The sequence below is a fragment of the Octopus sinensis genome, linkage group LG2 (assembly GCF_006345805.1).
Source record: "Octopus sinensis linkage group LG2, ASM634580v1, whole genome shotgun sequence".
Classification (NCBI taxonomy): Eukaryota; Metazoa; Mollusca; class Cephalopoda; order Octopoda; family Octopodidae; genus Octopus; species Octopus sinensis.
The window spans coordinates 120,414,231-120,427,092 of NC_042998.1; the positions used below are offsets into that span (position 1 = coordinate 120,414,231).

General features: G+C 33.9%; 1 protein-coding gene and 1 long non-coding RNA gene across 12 annotated transcripts in view; one reads left to right on the forward strand and one right to left on the reverse strand.

The window, feature by feature from the left end:
* The window catches only part of LOC115231823 (kalirin), a 567,567-nt gene that overhangs the window by 301,558 nt on the left and 253,147 nt on the right, over window positions 1–12,862 (forward strand). For all 11 annotated transcript variants that reach the window (XR_004997260.1, XM_029801773.2, XM_029801756.2 and 8 more), the window contains 6 exons: window positions 802–917; window positions 3,729–3,851; window positions 5,241–5,423; window positions 5,599–5,705; window positions 8,061–8,127; window positions 11,550–11,659. Coding sequence is in view for 10 of the 11 variants with exons in the window: in XM_029801773.2 (XP_029657633.1) it covers window positions 802–917; window positions 3,729–3,851; window positions 5,241–5,423; window positions 5,599–5,705; window positions 8,061–8,127; window positions 11,550–11,659 (706 nt within the window). In the remaining variant the exon portion in view is untranslated. The remainder of the gene's footprint in view (window positions 1–801; window positions 918–3,728; window positions 3,852–5,240; window positions 5,424–5,598; window positions 5,706–8,060; window positions 8,128–11,549; window positions 11,660–12,862) is intronic.
* Window positions 135–11,014, reverse strand: LOC118761284. Its single transcript, XR_004997264.1, has 3 exons — window positions 11,004–11,014; window positions 4,925–4,928; window positions 135–345 (listed from the first exon to the last, which is right to left on the reverse strand). It is a non-coding gene; the product is annotated as an uncharacterized LOC118761284 (long non-coding RNA).

Sequence of the window (12,862 nt, forward strand, 5' to 3'; positions counted from 1 at the left end):
TAAGTTTTATTAATTTAATGTCAATGTATTCATAATTTCTATCAGTTATCATTTGTAGAGTTTTAGGTACAAATAGATATATTTTTACAGTGATCCCACACCTATAACTAACATAGAGGGTGGACCAAAAGTCACCTGACAGTAAATCAAAACCATTTAATTCTAAGATTTATTTGTGTTTAACAACTGAATGAATTTAATAAAAGCATCTAAATATGAAACATCATGAAAATTGTTCAAACTGAAGACCTTCTTCAGTGATACATTTTTCCATTTGAGCCAGTACAGAATTACAGATAGTATTTATAGAATTTTGATTTACTGTCGGGTGACTTTTAGCCAACCCTGTATTACTAAAGTTACTAGATGTTTCTTCTTCAATAGATATGAAGCTTTAATAGCAATCTGTTGAAGTTGTAATTCCCCATTTACTGAAAGTCATCATAATTTATATTGTGTTTGATTTTAATACTGTAAGTTATCTTTTGCAGTATACAAATTATCTTAAAATTTTATTCTTGCAGACCTTCTTTAAAGTAATACATCTTGATAGGTTTAGAATATATACATATATTTTACTGAAGCGGGAATTTGGCTAATTATTCACCAATGAAGGAACTTTGTTGATAATTTACTGATGGAGGATTTTTTTTTCACTAATTCACTGAGGGAGGTGTTTGGTAATTAATTTAGTGGTGGTCTAATCTGATTATTAATATACTGTTGTGATATTTTAATCAGTAACTTACTGTTGGAGTAATTTGGGTGTAAATTTACTGATATTTTTAATTTTTTTTACAGCAACTCTTGATCAATTACTACAACAGGAAAATGCTGTAATTGAATATTGGACTGTAAAGAAACGAAAGTTAGAACATTGTCATCAGTATGTCCTTTTTGAACAAAGTGCCAAACAGGTAAAGTGTCATTTTATGTTATATCTTTGGTAGGAGTAGGTAGTATCCTTAAGTTAGGAGTTTATCATTGTTCATCAGTTTTAATACTATATTCCTTAAGACCACAATACAAAAGTGTTCATATTTAAATTAACCCCTAGAACCTGCAAATATTCTTTAGTGGACATGATTTCAGTGGAATATACTCCTGGAAGACTCAAAAGCTGGTTTTGTGTTCACAGCTTGTTTAATTGGCAGAAACATAATTATTTTCAGCTTTCAACTCAAACCATGTGGCCATTCGCTTTTGCATCTTCCAAGGGTATAGTCAAATTAAAGCATGCTCGTGAGTTCAGAGGATTTAAACTCTTAATCAGAATCTCATAACATGAATTGTAATCTGAAGTTTCAGATGATCAACTACAGTGTAAAATATATATGCCAATATATAAGGTTACAGATATTTTATTAAACCTCTCCAAAGTTTTGATTATAGTGAAAATGAATTAAAATGCATATGCAGATCCCTCATGGAAAATATAGTGGTGAAAGGGTAATTACAATTGGTTATTAGAAACAATTGCTTTTGTAACTTTTCTCAAGTCTTAAATAGGTGAGAAATATCACTCTCACTCTTTTGACTGGAATGCCAGTCTGTTGCAGATAACTTTGTCTAGAAGCAAGGTGAACTGTAAAGTATCCAACCCAGAGACCTAGTAAACCACTGTTGAGGGTTCGGATGAGAGTCTGATAACTGAGGCCATCATTTACATTATTGCTATTATTGAAGCAGTAAACATAATAAATAACAATTTGTTCATACTGCTGCATAATTTGAAATAGAACCCCCTGTAATGGCTGAAAGTTTACATTAAAATATCTATAAAGATGATATTTACTTGTCAAGATTTTCAAAATAAAATGACAAGCCAATATTGTGATTTGTTGTCATATTTCAGCAATAAAATATTTGACAGAGTTCATGTAATATAAACATACTTTCCAGATACGTCTCTTTTATGATAGTTGAATCATAAATATCATTACCTTGACACCGATTCATTTCAAAATATACCATAATAGAAGGTTCTTGTTTCTTTTACTGTTACTTTTCTAAGACATGTGTACCAAAAGCGTTGTGCCAATTTGTCAAAATACAGCACTTTGGTATCATTTTAATTTTTCATTTAGATTTTAGTTCTCCATTACTTGAATTGAAATCAATTCAATGACAGTGTTGTTGTTGTGGTTGTTACTAAAGACATTTTCTTTTCAACTTGAATGGAATTTAATCTCTCTTACTGGTTTTGTCAATGTCTAGCAACTATTTATGCATGCCAATATCTATTTATACATAGTTCATGATAAAGAAGTATAGATTTCTTGAAACACTGTCTGATATATATATATAAATATTTTAAGCATTTTTAAACACCAAAACAATGCAAGTTATAAAAAAATAATAATACAGGTTGATGGTTTGTAGTATTATGTAGTATTTCAATATTTCAGGCTTTGGACCTTTTCTTCAGGAAATGTACCAAGAAAAGATGTCTATAGCTGTTATCACTGCTCTGTAGTGTGTGTATGTGTGAAGGGTTATTTTGCATTGCTGTAGTGTCCAATCAGCTGAATGCAATTTAGATCTGTTATTAATTTGCAGGCTGTACTTGTTAATTAAAATAGTTTCTTTTATTCTTAAGTTCTCAATGCTTCTTTCAGCTGCTGCAAATGAAAATCAGATGTCTTTGTTGTGGTATTTTTGTAGGTGTTTTTTGACAGAAGAAACATTAGCATAGAAGTTTTTCTTCAACCTGTATGTGAACTTGTCTAGTGGTACTTCTGATGTACAATTCATTACATCTGCTACAAATGATTTTATACTGTCTTGGTCTGCTTTTAGCTAGGAGCCTTCTCAGGAAAGGTCCAGAGTATGCTAGTTGTATATCTAATTCCCTCCTTAAGGCTAACAAGGTAAATTGCAGCACCGGGAAATAGTATTAACCATTGACCTATATTGTTAATTTTTTTTTTTTAATAACTTGAATTGTTTTGGCTCAAAAATATTTAAAACATTTATAGTGGATGACATCTAAATAGTATCAGTCAAATAATCTAATATCTGGATAATTCTCCTCACTATATTGTAGTGGGTGATTTCAGTATTGAGTGGACAAATGATAGTAATTATAGAGAAACATTTGATATGAATTTGGTCCACCCTATACTCTCCTTTTCTCGCACACACATTTACCACAAAGCTGCTACTTTATTCTATCGCTACTCAGTTTCTCACTTGACACTTGAGGCAGTAAAATGATTTTTTTCACCTCAAAAATTGTATTGAGCAAGAAACTCTAAATAACACCACCTAAATCAAATCAACTTTGAATTACACCTGTTTTGTGCAAATAAATATACTCTGTACCATGTATTGAGTGCTCCTTTTCTCATTCATTAAAATAAAAGTATATACATACATGCATGGGTATGTGTACTCTCATAAGCATGTGTACACTTGCTTATTCACTCTCTCTCTGTATGTATATATATACATACATACACATACCCACACATACACGTAAACATGAACTTTTTTATGTTTCTATATTAAAGGACCTCAACTTTAACACATCAATATACACACTCTCATAATATTTTACTTAACTTTTGGTTTTGAAAAACAGAAAGAAAAAGAACCAGAAAAAGCCAAGATCTTCCACAAATCCTTTATTATTATGCATGATCTCCCTATTATAACAACAGTTGTATTATCTATTATCTGTATAGTCTTTTCTTGTTCCTTATGTTAATTAATTTTTTTTTCTGCAGGCATTAGACTGGATCCATGATTCAGGCGAGGCATACTTGTCAACACACACGTCTGTTGGTGAAACCAGAGAAGAAACAGAGTCACTGTTAAGAGAATACTATGAGTTTCGTGGCAGGGCCAAGGTAACATTGACCATATTGTATTCTATTTGTTATTGATGAATGTCAGTCTCTAAGTGAAGAGAGAGACATGAGAAAAGGTGTTCAGAAACCAAACAAAAGCAGTGAAATTAGATTGTTGAACTTATTTACTGAAGTTGGGCATTAATTATGTAATCAATTTAGTGGGGGTAGTCTAGATTGTTAAACCCAGTTATTGAAAGTGGAACTGTATTGCTGGAGCTCTTTGAGATGGACCTAAATTGTTGAAGCTATTTATTGAAGGTAGAATTAGATTATTTGAACCTGTTTGCTGGAGGTGGAGTTAGAGCAGTAGTTCCCTATCCTTTTATTTAAATGAGTTTTTCCATGGACTCCTTGTAGTATGCTTATCCTTATGTATGCATGTGTGTGTGTGTGTGAAATTTTGCATTCAGTTCACGGACTCCCAGTACTACCTTTGTGGACCACAGGTTGGGAACCACTAACCTAGAGTATTGGACCTATTTACTGGGGGTAGATTTAGATTATTAGACCTACAAGCCTCCAATGAATTTCAGCACCTGACACACCTTCCAACCAGGGAAATTTGGTGCACATGTCAGAAAGAAAAATGGCGCGATCAGGTTCAAACTTTGATCATGTGACCAAAATAGTACCAACTGTAAGCGTGCGTGTGCAGAAGGCAGTGTGGCAATAATAAAGATATGTTATGGTGAAAGTGGGTAATTTTTTTTTACTTCCCCTCATATTTACAGGAGGTGGAGCTAATTTATTGGACCTATATCTGGAGGTGGAAGGGAATTAGTGGACCTATTTTGTAGAGGTGCAGCTAGATTATTGGGACTCTTTACAACAGGGGCAGCTCGATTATTGATCTTATTTAATGAGGTGAAGCTAGGTTGGATCAATTTACTTGCAGTAAACAGGTGTGGTTATAATAATGAATGCAGTAAATTGTATTGTCAAACAACTAAAGTATTCAATGATTGACAAATGTTGATAACCAGCAATGTATCAGTGAAACAGTCTAAAGTAACAGTCATTTGATCCTATAATGTGAGTTTCTTTTTTTAGTTGTAGTGATTTCATTTGACTATACTTTTGTTACTGTAGTTTGTAAGTAAACCATGGTAATTACCTGTCATTTAGTCATTTCTTAACATTATAAACCTTTGTGTTTATATCTATTAATTCTGCCTTAATCAAGAGATATTTGCCCTCTCTTTTACCACTGTGTAGCTGAATATATTGAGGGCTGTCCCATTATCCCCAGTAAGTTATGCAACTGAAAAAAAGACATCTTAAAATATTTAATATAAAGAAATAATGTGTTTGTGTGTGTGTGTGAGAGAGAGAGAGAGAGGTGTTTCTTTTAATTAAATAATATTTCTGAAATCAATTTTCTTGTAGGAAACTAAAGAAAATGTCAGTCTTTTGCTTCAACTGGCTGATGGTTTTGTTTCTAAAGGCACATTTCATGCCAGCAGCATCATGGCATGGTGTGCTGCTGTAGATAAACGATATAAAGACTTCTCTTCTCGCATGGAGAAATACAGACAAAAACTAGAAGGCAAACTCGGTGTCACAAATGAAGTGAGTATTTCTCAGTATAAAATACCTTTCAAAATTTGTTTTTCAATGTTGTGGTTACTTTTATCTTTTTATGTAACTTAATAAAAGAAAATGTCTCAATTTAAATACTTCAGTTCAGTTCATTAAGCATTGTTTTAGAGAAATCTTTCTAATTCTCTATTTTGTTTATTTGTAGACTGAGAAAGAAGACAGGCAAAGTGATCCTTCAATTGAAGAAAAACTTCAACAGCATGCTCCTAAGGAACTTACTGAAGAAAAAAGAAAGTCTGCTAGACGACGAGAGTAAGGGCCTGTTTAAAATATGTTGTACATCTTGTGCTGTCATTATTCTTAATATTGGTTTGCCATTATTATTTTTTTTAATAGCCATGCTGGTCTTGATAGTTATATTGTTAAGGTATTAAACATTCTGATGAGGCAATCCTTAGTGATGTGATTTGTCAAGTGAACAGTGACTATGACCTTTTAAATCTGAAGAACACAGCAGGTACCACAGTATGGTAAAGTTCACTATACACTGTCCATGGCATTTAATTAACAACCTGATCCATATAACTTCCATGAGTTCTATAGTTCACCGCTGTTTAACTTACTACACTTAAAATAATTAAGTTTTTTGTTGACTTCCATTGCTAATTGTGTAGATGTATATTTAGTGATTAGAGTGTGAGACTTACAATCATAAGGTTGGAAATTTGATTCCCAGATGAGGTAGTGAATAGTGTTCTTCAGCAAGACACCTGGCTTCAAGTTGCTCCAGTAAATTCAGCTACCAAGTACCGGCCTAGTGCTGGTACACCCTTCTTTACCTCCAGAGTCGTATCCCAGATTTCAACTGGATTACCAATGGGTGGATAGAGAGAATGTTGTCTGTTCATGACTATCTGATTACCTGAAACAATTAATGAACACTTAGTACATATTGCCAAGCCATATATGCTTGCAAGTCTAGTTTTCTATTGCTAATTCTTCTTACATGAAAACCTAACTGCAACAACAGACCAGTGAAGATTTATATTTCACATTTACTTTACAATCTACTAGAATATAATTGCTAGCACTATGGACCATTATGATTCAGCAGTAATAGAGGAATAGTCTTTAAGAATATAAAGAGGAAAAAACTGCTCTTGGGAGTGTTGCATAATTAAACTTGCATCATCTTAACCTCACAGGCTGAATTCATTCACAGATTGATACAAAATATCCTCTTTCAGTTTCATTTATGTTTGTGTGTGTCTGTCTGTCCACGCACGTGTGCATGCACACACACACACACACGCGCGCATCTGGTCATCCCATAGGTAGCGTCCAGATTTTAAATAAGGAGAGCAAATGATCAAATCTTACATTCTAATGAAACTTAATCATCAGTATATTTTCCATGATTATTTATGACATCTTTCCATCTACTTGTAAGCTTTTTAAACCTATTAGTGAAAAACTCTTTCAGTTTTAAAGAGAACTCTGAAAGGTCAGTTTCGACTTCTTTAGTTGTTTCGAGAGTTAATCCATCCAAAAGATTCTGTAAACTATGAAACAAATGGTAATCTGAAGGAGCAGGATCTGGGGAATTAGGCAGATAAGCAATTTTCTCACAAACAAGTTCCTTGATTTTCTGGGATGTGATCTTTGCAGTGTGGCATCTTGCATTGTCTCAATGAAACACCACTCTCTTTCAATTCTCTTTTTTCTTCAAAGTAACATTCAAATGCTCTAATTGCTGACAGTAGATTTGAGCATTGATCTTTGCATTAATTGGTACCAACTCAAAGTGGATGACTACTTCGCAATCCCACCAAACACAAAGAAGAACCTTCTTTGCATGGAGTTCCCTTTTCACCAAGACAATGTCTATGATGTTTAACATTTTGATGAAAGACCTATTTTTCATTACTGGTCACCAGTTTGTCCAAAAAGGGTGAGATGAGTTCACAAGAATGAAAAAAAGAATAGATGTCCACTTGGGATTTGCAGTTGGCTTCAGACAAATCATGAGGCACCCATTTTCTGAGTTTTGAAACCATACCAAACTGTTGAAGATGGCGATGAACAGTTGTATGGCTTGAGCAAAGCTTGCTTGCCAATTCTTCAACTGAAACTGTATGATCTTTTTTAACTTCTGCTAAAAGGAGCTTGTCATTAAACTCAATTGGACATCTTGTTCAGGCCTTATCTTCAAGGCTGAAATCTCCACCTCTGAATTTTACAAACCATAAGCTGAGTGAATATTTCAAGTCACTTCAACTGCAGGGTTCCCCTTTTTTAAACTCATAAAGCATTATGTGCCTGAAATGCTCCTTAGAGACTTCCATGTTTGAAGAGCTATAATTAGTGAAATTTCAATTAGCTTATCCTGCAAAATGAAATTTGATTAGTTTAAATTCTGTCCAAATACTTATAAATATTACTTGATTCCATTAGACATTCTAAAATTCTGTTAAAGCGTTTACAAATTGAAAATATAGAAGTCTGGACATTAATTATAGGATGACCTGATATTACAAAGGAGAAGATGAGATTTTATTCTGAAGATTTCTCATTTTATTTGCTGAAGTTATTTCAGTTTCTTTTTAAAAGAAACCACTGCAAAAACTTGTTGAAGATATTTGTATGTTTTGATTTATTTACTTTCAGATTTATCATGGCTGAATTACTACAAACTGAGAGATCATATGTGAAAGATTTAGAAACTTGTATGAAGGTTTGTGCTTCATTTCATATCTTTATTTTTTCCATTGAGAAATTAGCCTGTATATAGTCATTCAGTCTGCTACATACAACAACCAAATTTTCTTTCAAATTACACTCTACTATCATATCATGTAGTTCACTACATCTTTGTATGACAGGGACTGCTGGAATGCCCTTGATCATATGCTTCCTCTGTCAGGATTAACTTGGGCCTAGATAATAATGATTGTTAAAATTTGATAAAATGACTAGCTACTGGGAAAACTTCTACAGGGTCACCCTAAGTAGCAGCCAGATCTCCTCCAAATCACACTTAGGACACATGTTAGATAATCTAGTCTTAGATATCCCCTCAATGCAAAGGTCATAGATGGAATGCCTTTGGTTTGCTCAATCGAGGTTGACCTGAGTTTTGTAACTCAGTGCCAGCAAGTGAGCTATGTGAACCATTGAGAAATGCAACAATGCTGTAAATTACTATGCAACAACACTATAAAGCACTATGCACAGCACTTTAAAACACTACATATAAGAATTCTATAAAATACCATACATGACAACACAGTAAAAAAACATACATAACATTTGCTTTCCATGCTGGCATGGGTTAGACGGTTTGACTGGAACTGGTAAGTCAGAGGGCTGCCCCAGGTTCCAGTCTGATTTGGCATGGTTTCTACAGCTGGATGCCCTTCCTACCACCAATCGCTCCAAGAGTGTAATGTGTGCTTTTTATGTGCCACCAACACAGGTGCCATTTACATGGCAATGGCCAGGGTGCTATTCACATGACACCGGCCATGACTATGATTTTATTTGACTTGACAAATTTTCTCAAGAACAGCATATTGCCAAAGGTCTCAGTCACTTGTCATCACCTGTGTTAGGCCCAATATTCAAAGAGTATGCTTTACCACCTCATTCATGCCTACCTCTTTCATAGGCTCCCTATGCAGTTAGAGATCAGCTATAAACTGTAATTTACAACTACACTCTAAGCTACCACACAACTATGCTACAAACCATCATGCAACAACACTGTAAGCCACTGTGCAGCAACCCTACAAACCACTGTACTACAGCACTTTTAAATACCATATGACAATGCTATAAACCACCATACAACAATATTATGAATAGCCGTACACAGCAACACTATTAACCAGTTGTATAATATTGGTTTCACATTTTGGCACAAGGCCAGTAATTTTAAGGGAGTGGGTAAGTTGATTACATTGACTGCAGTGCTCAACTGATACTTATTTCGACAGCCCTGAAAGAATGAAAGGCAAAGTCAAGCTCGGCAGATTTTGAATTCAGGATGTAAAGATGGATGTAATGCTGCTAAACATTTGGTCTGGCACACTGACAGTTCTGCCAGCTCACAACCGTCATATAATATTATGAAATATCATATTGTTGTGGAAGGGATCCAACCACCCCTCAAGTGACTAAAAGGTGGACTGACTCATTGTTATAAAACAAAGAACTGTGAGTGATTGGCATTTTGGGTTGGTTAGCAGTTCACTGTGAGCCTTTGATATAGAGCATTGAGTATCGTGTAATAGTAATAGTAGTATGTTGTGTATATACTTTCTAACCCCTGCTTCATTGTATTATATATCCAATATAAGGATATAAAACATGCATAACTCTGTATAGCATCATACAACAACAATATAAAACACCATGTTCAACATTGCAAAGCAGCATACCACTTCATAAGACAGCATACATAACTCTATAAAACATCTCATATAACATTATATCACACAACATTATAAAACTGCTTACCTAATAACTGCTAAAATAACATACATACCAACACTATAAAGCATAACAATACTGCAAAACACCACTCACAATGCTATAAAACCTCATCATAACAACATAGTACGCTGTACATATGTGACTGTTAATGTACCTGTTGCCAACATACAAACTTCCTTCATACTTTTCTTCATATTTATATTAAAGAAGCAATTAATCTATGTACACCTGGGTATTGCTGTTTCTAACCTGGTACAATGTGCACCTTTCTAACTTTTACAGTCATCATTATTAGCCGTGAATTAACCTGTTTATTATCTTTCAACATTCTCTCCCAACAGCCCACATACTAACACGTGCACGTGTACAATGTTGACTCATACACAAGCATTCACATATCTACATACCTAATCAAATAGGTAGACACGCACAAAGTGTTTGTTACAAGCACTGCAATGTAAGGGAGGCAATTAGGCATCCAATTAAACTACAATTATAAGAATGTCTGCCTGCCTCCCTTTAGATGCTTAAACTGAAACATTTTTCTTTCTTTCTGAGTAACATATTTATTTATCAATCTACTTCTTGAAGTATTCAACCAAGACTTCAGTGATATGTTTACAATATTTTTTATAATCAAAATCTTTTGTGCCATGAAATATACATAAGATAAAAATACTTTTAAGTAAGAAGGTATACTACACTAAAATGTGTTTTGGTAGAATTCTTAGATAGATATAGGAGTTAACAGACAAAATAGATAATAGTAAAAGATCACTATCACATAGAATCATTGTACAGGTTGTGACATTAATTATATACAGTTGGAATCAGTTTCTTTCAAGACGTATGCAAAACGAGGTTAGAAGTTGCTCCTCAACAAAGTAAACAGTAAAGATCTTTATTTAAAAGAATGTAATATCTTAAAGGTTGGATTATGCTCTGAGTTTTTTGTTTTGTTTTCTTTTCTTATTTTGTATTTAAGAAAGTTTAGAGAATGGGGAAGTAAATATTTAAATGATATTAACCAACATTGAATAACCTCACTTGTTGGTTAGGAAGAATTGTTGTTGTTATAGACTTTCATGAATTGTATAAAGTCTGGAGAAATGGAACTATATCTAGATTAGTAGCCTGGGGAGATAAATGGTGATTTGATGATCTGAAAAGCTGAGAGAAGTAAAGTAAATAGCCTTTGCTATGTATCTGTCTGGCAACTGACCAGAACACGCACCTGCTGCAGGATAAAGAGGAGAGAAGAAAGAGAATATGAAGTTATTAAGAAGATTTGAAGCTGGCTATTTACCCATTACTTTGCTCTAGCCGTATGTGATGAAAGGGAACATCAACTGTATTGATCTCACCACTTGGAGGGCAGCTGGACATGTAATGGCCTCTCATAAGCATTTTCTGTCATTAGATTTTGTATGTACTAACACAGAGTAAAAAGTTGGGGAAAGCATCAATTTCTCTCTTGTAGCAAAATTTCTTTTTACATTGTAAAATAATTGAAAAAAAAAAAGGAATAAAATTAGAAGTATTTTTTTTTTTCAGCTACTTAGTTTTCTGAAGTTGTTATCTGTCTCCTCATTGAAAATTGCCAAAAGCTCCTCAAAATTGTTTACCATTTGTAATGATTTTTTATATCTTTCTCTTTTCCAGTATTACATGGGTGAAATGTTAAATCAACAAAATAATATTCCACCTGGCATTGAAAACAAAACTGATACAATATTTAGTAATATTAGAGAAATATATGAATTCCATGACAAGTATGTTTCATTTTCATTATTCTTAGTATTTTTCATTTACCATAATTCTCATTATCTTCACCAAGATACTGCTTTCACTTACCTAAGCAATTACATCTTGCAGACATTTAGTTTTGTACCTTTATTTGTTTATCTTCTCATAAAAGATCCAATGTTTTTACAAATTATATCTGGAATATATTTTGGCATCTGAGAAGAGTTCACCTATGTTTTTCTAAACATTGTTTATTTTAAGTGAAGGCTGTATTTGCTTTGGTCTCAGTTTTAAATCAACACCAAGTTATATACATAATAATTCATCATAATTCATCTCTCTCCCCTCCTCTCTTTCTCTCTCTCTCTCTCTCTCTCTCTCTCTCATATATATATATATAAGGACACATGTAACATAATGGTTTGGGTGTTGGGCTCACAATTGTTAGGTTGTAGGTTCAATTCTCAGATTGGGCAAAACACAACTTGTCCTCAAGTAGTTTGCTTTATTTCTTGTTGCTTCAGTCCACTCAGCTAAAAATAAGTACTAGCAATTGCTGGCATTGAGGCATGTTGTACCCTCAGTCACTTAGACACCATGGAAATTTTGGTGAAATGGGTTTGTGTGTGTGTATGCCTATCATCCTTATCATTTAATGTTCATCTTCCATGTTGGCATGGGTTGGGTAGTTTGACAACATCCTACCAACCAGAGGACTGTGCCATTTCTAGTGCCAACTATTTTATAGATTGCTTTTTTCATGACACCAACATTTGTGAAGTTGAGAAGAAACTCACAAGCCAAATGTAAAAGATACTTTAACCAACTGGGGTTGCTATATAAAAAAAGAGGGTTTTGTGCTAAGTGTTGAAAAGCTAAAGTATGATTGAGGGACAGGCCCAAGTATGTTGCTATTAAGGAGATACATGGCTACCCAACATTGTATAGAGACGAGTGGAAGTAACTGGAACAGATATAAAGTCAGTACTGATGTACTGTCAGAGCACACTCTCAAGATGCAAGAAGTGAGTGTAACAGAATACAGACAGAGGATTGGAAAAGGGTGGGTCACTAATGTCATAGGAGTGAGATTAACAGATAATAATAGAGATATGGGTAGAGGTGAGTGCAATGAAGGATGAAGAAGGTGAAGTGGATGGAAGAAATAGGAATGGCTCAAGGAGGAGGTGTTAAGTGGCAGCACTTATAGAAGAGCAGTGTAATAAACC